Below are 18,997 nucleotides of genomic sequence, written 5' to 3'. Positions count from 1 at the left end.
CAACCCTGGCCAAATCCTGACAACCGTGAAGTGTAGTAGACCTTACCGTGAAGTGTAGTAGACCTTACCGTGAAGTGTAGTAGACCTTACCGTGAAGTGTAGTAGACCTTACCGTGAAGTGTAGTATACCTTACCGTGGAGTGTAGTATACCTTACCGTGAAGTGTAGTAGACCTTACCGTGAAGTGTAGTAGACCTTACCGTGAAGTGTAGTAGACCTTACCGTGAAGTGTAGTAGACCTTACCGTGAAATGTAGTATACCTTACCGTGGAGTGTAGTATACCTTACCGTGAAGTGTAGTAGACCTTACCGTGAAGTGTAGTAGACCTTACCGTGAAGTGTAGTAGACCTTACCGTGAAGTGTAGTAGACCTTACCGTGAAGTGTAGTATACCTTACCGTGAAGTGTAGTAGACCTTACCGTGAAGTGTAGTAGACCTTACCGTGAAGTGTAGTAGACCTTACCGTGAAATGCAGATGGCTATTCATCCTCTGTTGGAAGACCCTGCGTTTTGCAGAGTGTGTTTTTAGAGACAGGTGGGACTTTTGCAGAAAGTACAGACTGGCTCATCAGATATAGATTAACAAAACACATTTCATTAGATTTTTGCTAGTATTTAAGACCTACATTAAAAAGGCAAACACTTGCCATTCCGGTGCACATCTAAGTGCTATCCACCATCAGGTTTTGGCAATGGACACTTTTCAGCGGGAGTTTGAGGTCTTGATGAGCCTGTGGTTTTATATTCACACATTCGGACATTCAACAGACATTCAACAGACATTCGCCAAAAGCCATTTAAAAATGTAAAACTAATTCACCATTTGTCACAGAATGATCAAACTAAATATGATTTATTCTATAAATGTCTAGCATATTTTTACAACCTTTGTTTTGAGTAGAAATTCCAGTTGGAAATACATAAAATATATCAAATGGAATTTAAAGCAGTATAAATCATTAACTTATTCACAGTTTGTCACAGAAACATCAAACTAAGTAAATGTATTCTATAAATGTCTAGCATACTTTTACAACCTTTATTTTGAGGAAATATTCCAGTTTTGATTTGATAGAAATACATCAAATCTATCAAATGCCATTTTAAAGCAGTATAAATCAGTAACTAATTCACTGTTTGTCACAGAAACATCAAACTAGATATGATGTATTCTATAAATGTCTAGCATACTTTTACAACTTTTGTTTTGAGTAAAAAAATCCAGTTTTGATTTGATAGAGGGCATGTAGTCCGTCTAAAGGGTGTGTGGTCAAAGTTCTAACCAGTCTGGTATACCCTATTAGAAGGGGCCTGGCATAAACTTCTGCATCTTCAGTCATATTAAAATAAATAACTGGAATAAACTATGGGATGAAGAGGTCAGGCCTGACTAACAAAGACAGGTGGATGGACCAAGAGGATCAACATGGACATTCCACAGGGCCACAGAAGGTACAGAAGGTCACAGTGGAGATAAGGAAAACTAAGATTGAACCATAACATACACTACCGTTCAAAGGTTTGGGGTCACTTCGAAATGTTCTTGTTTTCAACAGTGTAGAGGCCACTCCGGGATGTTGGCCTTCTAGGCAGAATTGCAAAGAAAAAGCCATATCTCAGACTGGCCAATAAAAATAAAAGATTAAGATGGGCAAAAGAACAGACACTAGACAGAGATTTGGCTTTTTCTTTGAAACTCTACCTAAAAGGCCAGCATCCGGGAGTCGTCTCTTCACTGTTGACGTTGAGACTGGTGTTTTGGGGGTACTCTATTTAATGAAGCTGCCAGTTGAGGACTTGTGAAGCGTCTGTTTCTCAAACTAGACACTCTCATGTACTTGTCCTCTTGCTCAGTTGTGCACCGGGGCCTCCAACTCCTCTTTCTATTCCGGTTAGAGCCAGTTTGCGCTGTTCTGTGAAGGCAGTAGTACACAGCATTGTATGAGATCTTCAGTTTCTTGGCAATTTCTCGCATGGAATAGCCTTCATTTCTCAGAACAAAAATAGACTGATGAGTTTCAGAAAAAAAGTGATTTGTTTCTGGCCATTTTGAGCCTGTAATCAAACCCACAAATGCTGATGCTCCAGATACTCAACTAGTCTAAAGAAGGTCGGTTTTATTGCTTCTTTAATCAGGACAACAGTTTTCAGCTGTGCTAACAAAATTGCAAAATGATCAATTAGCCTTTTAAAATGATTTGATATATCATACTTTTTTTTATGCCTACGAACATTCTAAATTCCGTTCATAAGTAGTATTTTAGAATTGTTTCTATGCAATATTGACCAATTGAGACCAAATTGAGACCATTAATGGTCAAAATCATCCCTTTAATAAAGCCCGCGCGGAATATACAACGCTGTACCATGAAATACAACATCGCAACCAAAAAAACTACAAGACAGAAATATGTGCTGGTGTCAGAGATTGAGTACAACCAAAATGTTTTATTTGGCTATCTCAGTTGTGGCTTGACCAGTAAAAATAAAACCACCTCTACAAAGAGAGGGCTATTAGGACAATTCAAGGTGCTTTAACAATGTCAAATATGCTTAAAATTAGTAGGCAACACTCACAAATCACAAATAAGCCATCCATCCTCAATAGCTCCCTCCTGTAGGCGTATAGGCGAACATTGCTGTTCTGCAGAATTAACGAGTAATGCATTCCACCTTTCCTCCACATTCAGCAGCGTCTTTGCACATCACAACCTATTACTTGCAGATTAAGAGCGGAACCTTTTCTGTTCACATAGTTGAAATCATTTTGGGATGGTTCTTTGTGACTATGTGTGTGCTGTCTATTGCTCCGTTCATATTTGGGAACCCATTGATGGCATCATGGCAAAGAAATCCCTCTCGATTTCAACCTGTTGTGCGATGGTGTATGGAAATTGCATGCGTTACTGTTCGTTTTGCTGATGTTTGCATCCAAAACATTGTCTCATCGAGGGCTGTGAGATGTAGGCAAGGTCCCATTGAAAAGTGCCCTTTACCAAAAACCCCAGGGTGGACAGCACTTGGATGTGAACAGGATTGGCCAGCCCGGTCTCATAGACTAGACATAACATAGTACAAGCAAATCCGGGAGTCAGACACTCAAATTAGTATGTTTCAGTATATTATGTTTGTTATGGTTACATGAGACAGAATTTTACTTCAGGCAAAACAAAAATGACTGTGGCAGATGGATGGGCATATAACGCAAATTTCTAGCAACCCAAAGGTTGTGAGGTTAAATCTCATCACAGACAACTTTAGCATTTTAGCTAATTGGCAACTTTTCAACTACTTACTACTTCTTAGCTACTTTGTAACTACTTATTATGTTAGCTAACAATAAATTTCAGCAATTTCAACGATTTTACTGAGTTACATAAGGAAATCTGTCAATTTAAATAAATAAATTATACCCTAATTTATGGATTTCACATGACTGGGCAGTGATGCAACCATGGGTGGGTCAGGAAAACCATAGGCCCACCCACTTTGGAGCCAGGCCCTACCACTGGGGAGCCAGACCCAGCCAATCAGAATGAGTTTCTCCACACAAAAGGGCTTTATCACAGACAAAAATACTCCTCAGTTTAATCAGCTATCCGGGTGGCTGGTCACAGACGATCCCTCAGGGGAAGAAGCCGGATGTGGAGGTCCTGGGCTGGTGTAGTTACACATGGTCTGCGGTTGTGAGGCCGGTTTGGCGTACAGCCAAATTCTCTAAAATGACATTGGCTCATGGTAGAGAAATTAACATGAAATTATCTGGCGACAGCTCTGGTGGATATTCCTGCAGTCATCATGACAATTGCACGCTCCCTGAAGACTTGAGTCATCTGTGGCATTGTGTTGTGTGACAAAACTGCACATTTTAGAGTGGCCTTTTATTGTCCCGAGCACAAGGTGCACCTTGTGTAATGATCATTCTGTTTAATCATCTTGATATGCTACACCTGTCAGGTGGATGGATTATCTTGACAAAGGCTAAAATGCTGACTAACAGGGATGTAAGCAAATATGTGCCCAACATTTAAGAGAAATAAGCTTTTTGTGTGTATGGAACATTTCTGGGATCTTTTATTTCATCTCATGAAACATGGGACCAACACTTTACAAGTTGCATTTATTTTTTTGTTCAGTATAAATGGAGTGACTCGGATTTACCTACAGAATAATGAAAAATGCTCTGAGACCAGTTGGAATGGTAGATCTTAAGCAAAGATCCTATAGGATTTGTTTTGGGAAACAATATCTAATGAGCCAATCTATACCTTCTGTAGAAAAAATCCCATCTGTCTCAACCTCGCAACTAAATAAATCGAGACTGAAATAGAGGTCCTAGTGTCATAGACTGATTTGAGTTGTGGCTTGACCAGTAGAAATATAAACATAGCTACAAAGAGAGGATCTTTAGGAACATTTTAGTAGGCAACACTCATCAATAAGCCAGCCACCCTCAACAGCTCCCTCCTGTATGCGTATATGCCAACATTTCTGTATTGCAGAATGAACGATTCGTGCGTTTCACCTGACCACAGTGCAACCACATTCAGCAACGTATTTTGCGCATCACATAACCTCAACTGCACATAAAGAGTGGAAGCCTTTACTTTTCACTTAATTTAAATCGTTTTGGGATGAGGGTTTTATGGCTTTGTGTGTGCCGTCTATTGCTCGTTCGTATTTGAGAACCCATTGATCGCATCATGGCAAATAAATCCCTCTTGACTTCAAGCTGTTGTGCGATGGTGTATGGAAATTGTATTCGTTACTGTTCGTTTTGCTATGAGATGCCAATCGGAAAGTTCCTGCTGAAAAGGGACCGTTGCAAAATACCCGAGGATGGATAGCACTTGGATGTGCACCGGAATGGTATACGTTTGCCTTTTTAAAGTAGGTCCTAAATCCACGCAAAAATCCTATAAGATTGTTTTTTGGAAACGATATCTGATGAGCCAATCGTACTTTCTGCAGAAAAAGTCCCATCTGTCTCTAAAAACGTCTCTCTGTGAAATGCAGCGTGTGCCAAATCTTCCAACTGAGCAAGATCATCATGATTTACCATTATCTCCGTTTTTAAAATAGTATCTCAACGGTTTCACTTTCACATGTGCCTCTAATTTAACAAATTATTGTACTTTATTGATTATCGTAACAAATGGATTGATATGGCCAAATTATAAAGCATGTTAAGATATGCTGCATGAATTCACAATCGAAATACAATGAGATGGAAAAATAATTTAATTATTACCCTCACAATTTCACAAATGTTCAACATTTATTTTCCCCAAGCAGTTCGCTTATTCCATAACTTGGCACTGTGCGTATGCATGGTCATGGCTGTGCGTACATTTACGCACACTAATAAGCTTCATACTGATAAATCTCAAACTTTGCGTGGAAATGATCCCATGCATGGAAATATGTACATTCTCTAAGGAAATGCATGGAAAAATACTGCGGTAAAACATCAGGTTTCATAACAAAGTACATGGTCATGTATAAAAGCAGGGCTATAGAATGTATCAGGATGTGAGAAAGATTCCTGCCATTCAGGACTGTAGAAAAACGAAGCAGTCTGAAAGGTGGTTCTGTTACTGCTCTCAGCCAATAAGCTTCACAACAAAAACATGATCTGAAGAACAACACTGCAAGGAAAGAAACATTTACCTCTTTAATAATAAAAAAGTTAAAATGTATTAATTATTGTGAATATCTGGATTATAGACACATACCCGTTAAAAAAAATTGTACATAGCACAGAGCACAAACGTTGAGTGTACAAAACATTAGAAATACCTTCCTAGTATTGAGGTGCACCCCATTCTGTGTTGAAGATCCCCAAGGCACTGCCACTGAGTTTGTATCCTTCAGATATAAAGGACTATGTAATCAGTTCAATAAAATAGGTATGGTATCAAAATGTATCAGCCTAACTTGAGTGTATGATTTTGTTATGATATACACTGAGTGTATAAAACATTGCACCCCTTTCCCCCTTCAAAACAGCCTCAAATCGCAGGGGCACGGACTGTATAAGGTGTCGAAAGCGTTCCACATGGATGCTGGCCCATGTTCACTCCAATGCTTCCCACAGTTGTGTCAAGTTGTGTCAAGTTGGCTGGATGTCCTTTGGGAGGTTGACCATTCTTGATACACACAGGAAACTGTTGAGTGTGAAAAGCCCAGCAGCATTGCAGTTGTTGACACACTCAGAACGGTGCATCTGTCACCTACTACTATACCCCGTTCAAAGGCACTTAAATCTTTTATCTCTGAATGGCACACATTCATAATCCATGCCTCAATTGTCTCAAGGCTTAAAAATCCTTCCTTAATCTGTCTCCTCCCCTTCATCTACACTGATTGAAGTGGATTTAACAAGTGACATAATTAAGGGATCATAGCTTTCACCTGGATTCACCTGGCCAGTCTAGGTCATGGAGCGAGCAGGTGTTGAGGGTACATTATGGTTAGGGTAATTGATATCATATTGCTAATTGTAAAGGCTGTCTTGGGTGGAAGAAAGAGAGTACCAAAGCTCAGCGTGGTTAGTGTTCATCTTTTTAATAAACAACTGAACACTTCAAAAATACAAAGTGACAACCGAAACAGTTATATCTGGTGCAGACACACAAAGACTGAAAATAACCACCCACAAAACACAAAGGAAAACAGGCTACCTAAATATGGTTCTCAATCAGGGACAACGATATACAGCTGCCTCTGATTGAGAACCATATCAGGCCAAACACAGAAATAGAAAATATAGAAAACTAACATAGACTGCCCACCCCAACTCACGTCCTGACCATACTAAATAAAGACAAAACAAAGGAATAAAGGTCAGAACGTGACACTAATGATACAGCCATCCTGTTTGACTGTTTAGGCTTGCAATTCTGTTGTTATATTTAGCCAACTTTTTTTCCCCTTTGCTCGTTTTTTCTTCATTAGTCAGCAAGGTCTGAAGGGGTAAATGGTTACTTATTTAATGTTTTACTTTATTTAAAAAATATGCTGTTTAAGAGATTGCATAGGTAAGTGTCACACCCTGACCTTAGAGAGCTTTTTATGTCTCTAGTTTGGTTTGGTCAGGGTGTGATTTGGGTGGGCATTCTATGTTCATTTTTCTATGTTTTGTATTTCTTTGTTTTGGCCGGGTATGGTTCTCAATCAGGGACAGCTGTCTATCGTTGTCTCTGATTGGGAACCATACTTAGGTAGCCGTTTCCCACCTGTGTTTTGTGGGTAGGTTTTTTCTGTTATGTGTTTCTGCACCTGACAGAACTGTTCGTTGTCGTTTCTTGCTTTGTTCTAGTGTTCAGTTTTAATAAAAATCTTTTTGGGGGGTGGGACACGGGGAGATTTGCGGAGTCAGGCTATAGACCTGAGCCAACTCCCCGTGCTTACCGGAAGGAGCGTGGTACTGGTCAGGCACCGTGTTATACCTGTGCGCGCTCATAGCCCGGTGCGCTATATGCCAGCCCTCTGCAAGTGCCATGCTAGAGTGGGCATCCAGCCAGGGCAGATTGTGGAAGCTCAGCTCGCTTGGTCTCCGGTGCGCCGTTTCGGCCCAGGGTATCCTGCGCCAGCTCTGCGCACTGTCTCCGGTGCGCTGTGACTGCTCAGTGCATCCTATGCCTGCGCTCCGCCCGTGCCAGACTAAAGTGGGCATTCAGCCAAGTGGAGATGTGCAAGTGTCAAGCACTAGATCTCCAGTGCTCCCCCACAGCCCGGTTTATCCTGTGCCTCCTCTAAGGACCAGGCCTCCTGTAGGTCTCCCCAGCCTGGTGGGCCCTGCGGCAGCCCCACGCACCAGGTTGTCTCTGCGTCTCCTCCCTCCAGCGACGCCCTACAGTCCGGAGCCTCCAGCAACGCCCTACAGTCCGGAGCCTCCAGCGACGCCCTCAAGTCCGGGGCCCGCAACGAGGGTGCCAAGTCCGGGGCCCGCAACGAGGGTGCCAAGTCCGGGGCCCGCAACGAGGGTGCCAAGTCCGGGGCCCGCAACGAGGGTGCCCAGTCCGGGGCCCGCAGCGAGGGTCCCCAGTCCGGGGCTTGAGGCGAGGGTCCCCGCACTAGAGGTGCCACCAAAGTGGGCCAAGCCAGAGGTGGAGCGGGGTCTACGTCCCGCACCAGAGCCGTCACCTCGGATAGATGCCCACCTAGACCCTCCCCTATAGGTTCGGGGGGGGGTACTGTCACGCCCTGACCTTAGAGAGCTTTTTATGTCTCTAGTTTGGTTTGGTCTAAATGAATAATATGTCAAATGTAATGACATAGGGAAGAGGCCTAGAGGGATGGGGAATGGTTCACAGGGGGGTTCTGGGTGGGGAATGACCAATGGCTGGGTTTCATTCTTATTTTTTTTAAACAATGGCAAAGCTAGCTATTCTCTCTTGGAATTTGAAAGGCCTAAACTCTCCTATTAAACGTTCCAGCTGTCTTGATATCCTAGCAAAAAAAACATGATATAGCAATGTTCAAAGAAACACACCTGCTCCAAAAGAACTCACATAGAATAGAGAACCATTTTTACAAACTGGCTGCTTTTTCTTCAGCCCCAAACAAAGCTAAAGGTATTATCATAATGATACATAAGAAACTCAAAATTACCATCTTGGGTAAAGGCAGCAAAGATCAAGAAGGCAGTATCACTTTCCTTAAATATATCCACAATGGAAAGAAAATGGCCTTTATTAGTGTGCATGCTCCAAATTCATATGATGCTATGGTTTTTTGATTCTCTGAACAGCATATTGTTAGAATTAAGTCAATTGCATCTGGTTATTGGGACAGACATGAATGCCATTTTGGACATGCGTGACAAATCTAATAAAACCAACTATGATCTACACACTACCAAGGCTCTCCAGCATATACTCTCTGATTACAACCTCATTGATGCCTGGCGGGCACATAATCCTAAAGCAAAAGAATACACTTTCTACTCAAACAGGCATAAATCATTCTCACAAATCGATTTCATACTATTATTTACATCTCTATTTCCTTTAATTAAGAAAATCGAAAGTCGACATGCTTACTATTGCCAACGTCAAATGTCAGAATCTCCTAAAAGAGCCACAAGATGGCGTTTCAAAATTTCATAACGACAAAATCCTACATTCTGTGAATTGAAATTGAACTAAATGAATTTATAATGATCAATAAAAATTCAGTCGATGACATCCAGATTCTATGGGATGCCACCAAAGTTTAAATATATATATATAAAAAAAGAAACTGAATTTGCATCTAAATCACAAAGAAAATATCAGATTTGGAAATGTTGTTAACTGTGTTAGAGCGGTCTCAACAAACACTATTTTCGGACCAGGTAGCTATTACTCTTTCCAAAGTCAAAACATAACTTAATTTATTGATAAGACAGAGAGCAGAATTAGTCATCCATCGAGTAAGAGTCAACCATTCAGAGGGTGAATGGGCAAGACAAAATATTTAAGTGTCTTTGAACAGGGTTTGGTACTAGGTGCCAGGCACAAGGGTTTGAGTCAAGAACTGCAGAGCAAAGGTTTTTCATGCTCAACAGTTTCCTGTGTGTATCAAGAATGGTCCACCACCCAAAAGACATCCAACCAACTTAACACAACTGTGGGAAGCATTGAAGGGAAAAAAGGGAACAATATTAGTAAGGTGTCCTTAATGTTTTGTACACTCAGTGTATAGCAACTATTGAATCTGAAACAGGGGAATTACTATCAGAAACCAAATTAATCAAATATTCTCCTGCTTCTATAAAGAACGATACTCTTCTGATTGTAAATCCACAGACTAAGTCCTTTCTAACCGAATTAAGAACTCCTCTTCTCTCAACAGAGGAAGCCATCTCGCTGGGAGCCCAAATCTCTCTCAAAGAACTCAAAAGGGCATTGGATAGCATGAATACAAATCACCTGGATGGGATGGTATCCTACTAACGTCCATTTAACATTTTGGAATCAATTAGGTCCATTATTGCTCTAAATGATAAATACAGCTGTTCACAAAGGCTCATTTGGGAGATGTAAATACAGCACAAATGTTGCTTTAATGAAATAAAAGGTAAGGATGCCACCCAGTGTTCTCACTATTGCCCGCTATCTTTGATAAACACAGATATTAAACTGTTTGCACACATTTAGGCATCCTTTTCAAGACTTACGTACCCACATTTTTCACACTTACCAAAGCGGGTTTGTTAAAAATGTTTTATCCTCGGATAACCTCCTGCAAATATTACATATCTTAGATGCTTCATCAGAAACAACAGCTCATTGAGCTGTATTAGCTCTCGATGTAGGAAAAGCTTTTCATAGTCTAGAATGGTCATACCGCTGGTCTGTCTTGGAACATATGGGAATCGGCTCCAATTTCATTAATATGATTAAAATACTATATACCAATCCCTCAGCCATAGCTATAACAGGAAATATCTGCTTTGCTCCGTTATTTACATAAGTATTCAGACCCTTTACTATGAGACTGGAAATTGAGTTCAGGTGCATCCTGTTTCCATTGATCATCCTTGAGGTGTTTTTACAACTTGATTGGAGTTCACCTGTGGTAAATTCAATTGATTGGACATGATTTGAAAAGGCACACACCTGTCTATATAACGTGTCACAGTTGAAAGTGCATGTCAGAGCAAAAACCAATCCATGAGGTCGAAGGAATTGTCCGTAGAGCTCCGAGACAGGATTGTGTCGAGGCATAGATCTGGGGAAGGGTACCAAAACATGTCCCCCACATTAAAGGTCCCCAAGAACACAGTGGTCTCCATCATTCTTAAATGGAAGAAGTTTGGAATCACAAAGACTCTTCCTAGAGCTGGCCACCCAGCCAAACTGAGCAATCTGGGGAGAAAGGCCTTCCTTAGGGGGATGACCAAGAACCCGATGGTCACTGACAGAGCTCCAGACTTCCTCTGTAGAGGTGGGAGAACCTACCTTCCAGAAAGACAACCATCTCTGCGGCCTGAATGCCAAGTGTCACGTCTGGAGGAAACCAGGCACCGCTCCTGTGCGCTCAGGACCTCAGACTGGGGCGAAGGTTCACCTTCCAACAGGACAAAGACCCTAAGCACATAGCCAAGAGAACGCAGGAGTGGCTTTGGGACAAGTTTCTGAATGTCCTTGAGTGGCCCAGCCAAAGCCCAGAACCCAATCTAACATCTCTAGAGAAACCTGACAATAGCTGTGCAGCAACACTCCCCATCTAACCTGATAGAGCTTGAGAGGATCTGCAGAGAAGAATGGGAGAAACTCCCCAAATACAGGTGTGCCAAGCATGTAGCTGTCACAACTTCTACTGAAGTTGAAGCCTCTCCTTGTTCGGGCGATGCTCGGCGGTCGACGTCACCGGTCTTCTAGCCATCATTGATCCATTTTTCATTTTCCATTGGTTTTGTCTTGTCTTCCTACACACCTGGTTTCAATCCCATTCATTACCTGTTGTGTATTTAACCCTCTGTTTCCCCTCATGTCTTTGTCAGAGATTGTTTGTTATTCAGTGTTGTGTTATTTTTGTATTGGTGCGCGACGGGTCCTCGTACCCACTTTGTTTATTGTTATATTTAGTTTTGGAGTTATGTTTCGTTTATTGTTATTAAATAACTCCATTACACTCAGTTTGATTTTCCTGCGCCTGACTTCCCTGCCACCTATACACACGACACTGACAGTAGCGTCATATCCAAGAAGACTCAAGGCTGTAATCGCTTGCAAAGGTGCTTCAACAAAGTACTGAATAAAAGGGTCTAAATACTTAAGCAAATTATAATTTCTGTTTTGAAAAATGTCTGAAAACCCGTTTTTGCTTTGTCATTATGGGATATTGTGTGTAGATGTGGGGAAAAAAACTATTGAATCCATTGTAGAATAAGGCTGTAACGTAACAAAATGTGGAAAAAGTGAAGGGTTCTGAATACTTTCTGAATGCCCTGTACATCCCTTAAATAATGTCAACTACGCTTCTGTCCTTTTATTGCACTAATAATTTCTACTTGGAGCAAAATGTAATAACAATGTAACTGGGAATCAAAATGGCATGCCCCTACACCATAATTTCACAATAATGTCTTGCGATCTGTAGGGCAGCCTTTTGCATCCCCCTACTGGTCCAAATGTAGAATCTGTACCTTTACTGATATTATGGACAGTACTGGTTTGAGAACATTCCAAAATTAGGCGTGGTGGGGGCATGGTTTCCGGGTGGGGAGGAGGATGTGGGGTGGTGGATGGGGAATGAGGAATGGGTTGGGGTTATTTTTGGATACATTTCTTTAATTGTTCTTTTTGTACCTGTAACCCCCCCCCCCCCTTTGGAAAATATGGCCAAAAGCAAATACAAATTCAAATAAGTAAAACAAATCTATTGACATACTTTACAAATCAATAGTGCAGTTATTTTAATAATACTGTTGGAACAAGTAATCAGATAACAATCAAACAAATACTAATACATAAACACATCCAAAGATAAACTACAACATAAATATTCAGACAAAAGCTGTTAGTAACTTTAAAGACTGTACTTCACACTAGAAGTGAGAAATTGTTTGGCTCAAATCCCTTTACCCAAGAACATAATCTGAATCTTGTCATCTCCAAAACAGAGATGTTTGAAATAAACATTGCTGAAACTGCAATTTGGGTAAAGACTGGGAGTAGTGGAGCCATATACATGTATATTCTCTATATTGTTTGGCTCTGAGGAGAATAAGTTACTGTATATTACACATTACAAGGTTGAGAAAAGTGGCTGTTCACCCGCTATCATCTAGAAGGCAAGGTCAGTACAGGTGCATCAAAGCTGAGACTGAGACTGAAAAACAGCTTCAATCTAAAGGCCATCAGACTGTTAAATAGCCATCACTAGCACAGAGAGGCTGCTGCCTACATACACGACTTGAAATCAATAGCCACTTTAATAAATGGAACTCTAGTCACTTTAATAATGTTTTCAGACCTTGCATTAATCATCTCATATGTATATACTTGTAAGGACCAACGCTGTGAGACGAGAAGGGAGTGAACAGGGAGTGAACATTCAATAAATAACGGACATGAAACAAACACGGACAGCGTCAGGACAGGGAAAACAAAACAATATGAATGCTGACACCGGGAACAAACTCAGGAAAAGACATATAGAGGAGGCAATCAACAAAGTGAAGGAGTCCAGGTGAGGCCAATATTGCGCTGAAGTGTGTAATGATGGTGACAGGTGTGCGTAATGATGAGCAGCCTGGCACCCTCGAGTGCCAGGGAGGGGGAGTCCCACCTGGGCCGGCCAAGGCTCTGGAGCCTGATGAGGCGGCCAAGGCATGACATGGTGTGAGAGCCTGCCAAGCCAAATAAAGCAAGGAAACCTCTCGAGCCAGCTAAGGCATGGGAGCCCAACAAACCAGCTGAGGCATTCCCGGTTCCTCCGGCAACGGCACCTGGACCCGACGTCACCAGAAAAAAACTATAATAATACTCCCTGATGCTTCAAATTGGGGTGTTAGCATTCTGTAAGGACAGACGCTGGGAGACGAGAAGCAAGTACAGGGAGTGAACATTTAATAAACAACTGACAAGAAACAAACAAGGACAGCGTATGGACAGGGAAAACATAGAGACAATAATGCTGACACAGGGAACAAACTGAGGAACAGACAGATATAAAAGTGGCAATCAACAAAGTGAAGGAGTCCAGGTGAGTCCAATATTGCGCGGACACACGTAATGATGGTGACAGGTGTGCGTAATGATGGGGAGCCTGGCTCTCTCGAGCATCAGGGAGGGGAGCAGGTGGAGGCGTGACAATACTGTATTATAAACTGGGTGGTTCGAGCCCTGAATGCTGATTGGCTGACAGCCGTGGTATATCAGACCGTATACCACGGGTATGACAAACCATTTATTTTGACTGTTCTAATTACATTTGTAAACAGTTTATAATAGCAATAAGCCACCTCAGTGGTTTGTGGTATATTGCTAATATACCACGGCTAAGGGCTGTGTCCAGGCACTCTGCGATGCGTAGTGCATAAGAACAGCCCATAGCCGTGGTATATTGGCCATATACCACACCTCCTCGGGCCTTATTGCTTAATTCTATACTGTCTACTGTATCTTAGTCTATGCTGCTCTGACATTGCTCGTCCATATATTTATATACCCTTAATTCCATTCCTTTACTGTGTGTATTAGGTATTTGTTGTGAAATTGTTAGATATTACTTGTTATATATTGCTGTCGGAACTAGAAGCACAAGCATTTCGCTACACCTGCAAATAACATCTGCTAAATACGTGTATATGACCAATAACATTTGATTTGAAAAGTCTTTTGGGGAATGCTCACAATCACTTTAAGATATGAGGCTGACCTTCCACTAGTTCACCAGTAGAGGACAATATAAAGACAGCCACTGTCCCTCCTCACTAGTCTCTTCCCACAGCTGCCATTAGTCTGGCCAGCTAAACTTCTCCCTCTCGAAGTCACAGGTACAGCCAAACCTAAATCTAACTGGGTTCAGTCTTCTTCAATGTGAATCCTCTGTAGCTCAGTTGGTAGAGCATGATGTTAGCAACGCCAGGACAGTGGGTTTGATTCCTGGGACCACCCATACTTAAAATGTATGCACGCATGACTGTAAGCTGCTTTGGATAAAAGCATCTGTTAAATGGCATACATTATTATATGTTACATTGAAATGTATGCAAGATCATCATTATAACAGTTATCACTACACTAATACAGTGTATTACAGCATCTTGATATTTACAAGCAAGGCACGTCTTCACATGAGTTGTTCATTGGCAATGCTGCTAAAGTAACAAGAACCCTAAACCAGGTGACTCTCAGGGCTCTCCCGTCCATCGGTTCCATGGTTACCAAGCTGATGATAATAAGAATACTAAATACTAAGTGCCAGCTGGAGTGAAACCAACTGTGTGGTGTTTCTTTGTGTTTAGCTAGGAAGGAGGCGGGGTTCAATCTTAAGGGACAGCTCATACAAAGTGTCTTCGTCCATCACCAGAGTCCTATCCAGCAGGAACTGAGTAACCTGGGAGAGAGTAAGTAAGCATTTAATGGTAAAGTCTACACCTGATTTATTCGGCACATGTGACAAAAAACAACTCCATTGATCGACTGTGTAGTGTGTGTTACCTTGGCTTGGTGCTCTATCCTGTAGGGCGCACCCTGGAACTGACGGATCTCTCTGATGATGTGAGACATCTGGAACAGAGACAAGAGACATGAGACAAAATGAGAGAGATACAGGCAAAGTGATTGACTGTGTGTGTGTGTGTGTTTACCATCCTCATCTTGGAGAAGTTGACAAGTCCCTCCTCAGTGAAGTTGGGTGTTGCCTCTTCGATGAAGGCCAAGTCAGTCAGATACATCCCCAGGTAGGGCACACATGGAGGGTTGCAGCTGCACATACATCAATCCATCAATCAATATTCACATAATGTTCATGCTTTTCCTAACTTATCACAAAGTCCTTAGTGATAATCTAGGAGTAAATCCCCAGAGACACACTTTCACCCTTTTTCCCTCCTTACTTTTTTAGGGTTTCTCTCAGGTTCTTGAATCGGCCTTCTGATGACACGGTCTTCTGTAGCCTGCTCATCAGTGACTTGGTCTGTTTGCAGACTTTGGCCCATGTCTTCTTCAGCCTGTAGATGGCGCTGCGGTTGAGAGCTGAGGTGATCTCCAGAACTCCATTATAGTTGTTGAGGCAGCGACAGATACCAGCCACAGCCAACCACTTCTCTATGGAGTTCGCCCTGGAGCCCACGTCTGTATGGGCGATGATCTGAGACGCTACCAGGTTACTCATCTAGAGCAGGACAAAACAGAGGAGGTGAGAGAAATGGGGGGTGGGAAAGAGGCAGAGTTAAAGAAAAGACGGGATAAAGAGATATGTTAAGATATGAGTTTAGATCTGAAGTGCTGTCTGGTATAGAGCTATAGAGTATAGATCTGTTTTAAATCTTACATCATTAAAGTGCTGACTGGTCTTCATGATGTATGGAGTTCTCTCCAACTTGTCCAGCTTCATCCAGCCCTGGCCCAGAAACTCTCTGGTGGACACAGAACACACCACAATTATGCAAAAACAACAGCACAACAATACTATTCTCTGATGTAGAATATACACTCACTCGTAAGGGATGCTCCTGAACACAATATGGTCTAGCAGGGTGATCTGTTCAGCCAGCTCCATCGCAGACAGAGAATCAAAACACTCTGCTTTGGGACACTCCGTCTGTTAAACCAATATTCAATTGGTTGATATATTTTCAAAGTGCCACAAACAGTATTCCATGTCTATACTCTCTCCACTATGAACTGTATACTCTGGGCTTGTTGACAGCTAATATACACAAGGACACAGTGGACTAATGTGGTTCTACAGGGGATAACACCTGGTTGACATGTTGCTGCACATGGTGCATGTCAAATACTTTACAGTATATAAGCTGAGCTTGATTTATTTTCCCTGTAAAATAGAAGCAATGGAGTTCTCAAAAGTGCAACTCCAATCTATACTGAACAAAAATATAAAGGCAACATGCAACAATTTCAAAGATTTTACTGAGTTACAGTTCATATGAGGAAATGTGTCAATTGAAATAAATTCAAGAGGCCCTAATCTATGGATTTCACATGACTGGGAATAGATCTGTTGGTCACAGATACCTTAAAAAAATGGGCCTCACAATGGGCCTCAGGATCTCATCACGGTATTTTGTGCATTATAATTGCCATCGATAAAATGCAATTGTGTTCATTGTCCATAGTTTTGCCTGTCCATACAATAAATTAACATTAAATTATCTGGCAACAGCTCTGGTGGACATTCCTGCAGTCAGCATGCCAATTGCATGTTCCCTCAAAACTTGAGACATCTGTGGCATTGTGTTGTGTGACAAAACAAAGGTTAGGTACGTAACCATGGTTATGTGAGCTATATGGACCACTCCAATATATGGGTATCACTCCACGGCATAGGGATACATCTGAGGTGAGGATTTACAGATTTACTCCCGTGTCCACCTGTGTCATGGCTGGGGTCCGCCTCTATATATATATATATATATATATTTATATATATATAAACCCCATGGCCGTAACACACGTTCTCTACATCATTTTTGATGCGCTGACCTAACCGCAGAGGGAGGTGCCACATTCACCCGATAGTACCTAGCAAAGGTTCAAGAGGAAGCCCAGCTGGCCGCAGCACAGATATCAGCGAGGGGAACTCCTCTCAGTAGAGCCCAGGACGCAGCCACACCTCGTGTTGAATGTGCCACCATAGATCCCAGCACTGGCCTTCCAGCCACGATCCAGTGAGAGAGCCTCTGCTTTGACAGCTCAGCCCCCAGGACTCCCTCACCATAGCATACAAAGAGCTGGTCTGTTGTTCTCACTGACCGTGTCCGCTCCACCTAGGCAGCCGTTGGTGCCGTTCAGCGGCCAAGCCCAAAAACTGAGGCGGTATGGTCTCAGATGCCACAGAGTTCCCCCAGCCTGAGACAGCAATATGTCCAGCACAGCCTGTATCAGCGGAAAAGGGGGAAATGCGTAAAGCTCCAGCCCTGGCCAACCGTGAGCCAGATCATTCAAGCCCAGAAGCCCTGGTGGCTCTGACATGGAGTACCACAGGGGGCAGTGTGCATTGTCCAGGGAGGAAAACATGTCCACCTGCGCACTCCCAAACTTGTCCCACAGGTGCTGCACCACCTGACGATGTAGGCTCCTGTCCCAAGGTGGTGGAACCTCCCTTGAGAGCATATCTGCTGCCACATTCAGGAACCCAGGTACGTGCACTGCGTGTAGAGTTGCTAGACATCCCTGACCCCAGAGAAGGAACTCCCGTGCCATAAGATGGAGGAGGTGGGACACCTCAGTCCACCCTGATGGTTGATGTAAGCCACCACTGTGGTGTTGTCCGTTCTCACCAGGACATGTATTCCCTTCAAATGTGGAAGGAAAGACAGCAGGGCCAGCATTACAGCTCGAAGCTCTAGTGTATTGATGAGCCTGCCGCTCCAAGGGGGTAGCCAACAGCCGATGGCCGACCTGCCCTTGGTCACACCCCCCCAGCCAATCTGGGAGGCATCTGTGCTGACCAGCTCCCGGTGACATATCCTCAGCATCTCCACCCCACCTGAGAGAAAGGAGCAACAGCGCCACCTCAATAATGCCCTGAGGCACTGTGCAGTCACCCGCAGCTGGCAGTTATGGTGGTGCTTCAGGTGCTTGCCGGTGGGAGGTCGCCGTCAGCAAGCCCAACAGGTGGGGATAACACCCGCCCCTGCCGAAAGTGGTCAAGGCAAGATAAGATCGCCTGAACCCTTCTGGTGGGCAGGCGTGCTCTCGTGAAGACTGAGTCCAGTTCCATGCCAATGAAGGCCACCTTCTGGGTGGGTGTCAGACAACTCTTCTTGGCGTTTACAGTAAAGCCCAGCCTGTCGATGTGGGTCAGGAACATGTCTCTGTCTGACAGGACCTGGGTTCTGGTCGGGGCACAAATCAGCCAATCATCCAGGTAATTGAGGATCAACAATCCTCGGGACGTGAGAGGTGCCAGGACAGTGTCCATGCACTTTGTGAAAGTGTGGGGTACCAAGGAGAGGCCGAATGGAAGAACCATGAATTTGTAAGCTGTCCCTTCGAAAGTGAATCGGAAGTACTGCCAATGAGCTGGGTGAACAGGAACATGGAAGTATGCATCCCTCGGGTCCAGCATCACAAACCACTGGTGCCTGGACACGGCCTGCAACACACAGGCTGGGGACAGCATGTGGAACCTCAGTACCTTCAAGTACCCACTGAGGTCCAGAATCGGTCGAAACCCTCCGTCTCTTTTTGGGACTACAAAATAAGTGGAGTAGAACCCACCTAGCCGTTCTGATGTCTCGATCCTGCGGATGGCACCCTTGTCCAGGAGTGAGGAGATCTCCAGACCCAGGGTTTTCTTCAGGGGTCG

General features: G+C 43.1%; 1 protein-coding gene across 2 annotated transcripts in view; it reads right to left on the bottom strand.

Moving 5' to 3' along the window:
• Positions 1–12,382: 12,382 nt before the first annotated feature.
• The window catches only part of LOC115121362 (ras-specific guanine nucleotide-releasing factor 2-like), a 61,434-nt gene continuing 54,819 nt past the window's right edge, over positions 12,383–18,997 (bottom strand). For both annotated transcript variants that reach the window (XM_065007501.1, XM_065007502.1), the window contains 6 exons: positions 16,164–16,267; positions 15,998–16,082; positions 15,561–15,838; positions 15,312–15,429; positions 15,163–15,231; positions 12,383–15,058 (listed from right to left, as the gene is read on the bottom strand). In XM_065007501.1, coding sequence (XP_064863573.1) covers positions 14,963–15,058; positions 15,163–15,231; positions 15,312–15,429; positions 15,561–15,838; positions 15,998–16,082; positions 16,164–16,267 — 750 coding nt within the window. In that variant the 3' untranslated portion in view covers positions 12,383–14,962. The remainder of the gene's footprint in view (positions 15,059–15,162; positions 15,232–15,311; positions 15,430–15,560; positions 15,839–15,997; positions 16,083–16,163; positions 16,268–18,997) is intronic.

This window comes from Oncorhynchus nerka, linkage group LG22, assembly GCF_034236695.1.
Source record: "Oncorhynchus nerka isolate Pitt River linkage group LG22, Oner_Uvic_2.0, whole genome shotgun sequence".
Taxonomy (NCBI): domain Eukaryota; kingdom Metazoa; phylum Chordata; class Actinopteri; order Salmoniformes; family Salmonidae; genus Oncorhynchus; species Oncorhynchus nerka.
The sequence above is the reverse complement of the archived record's forward strand: the minus strand, read 5'-3'. Positions and strand labels throughout refer to the sequence as shown.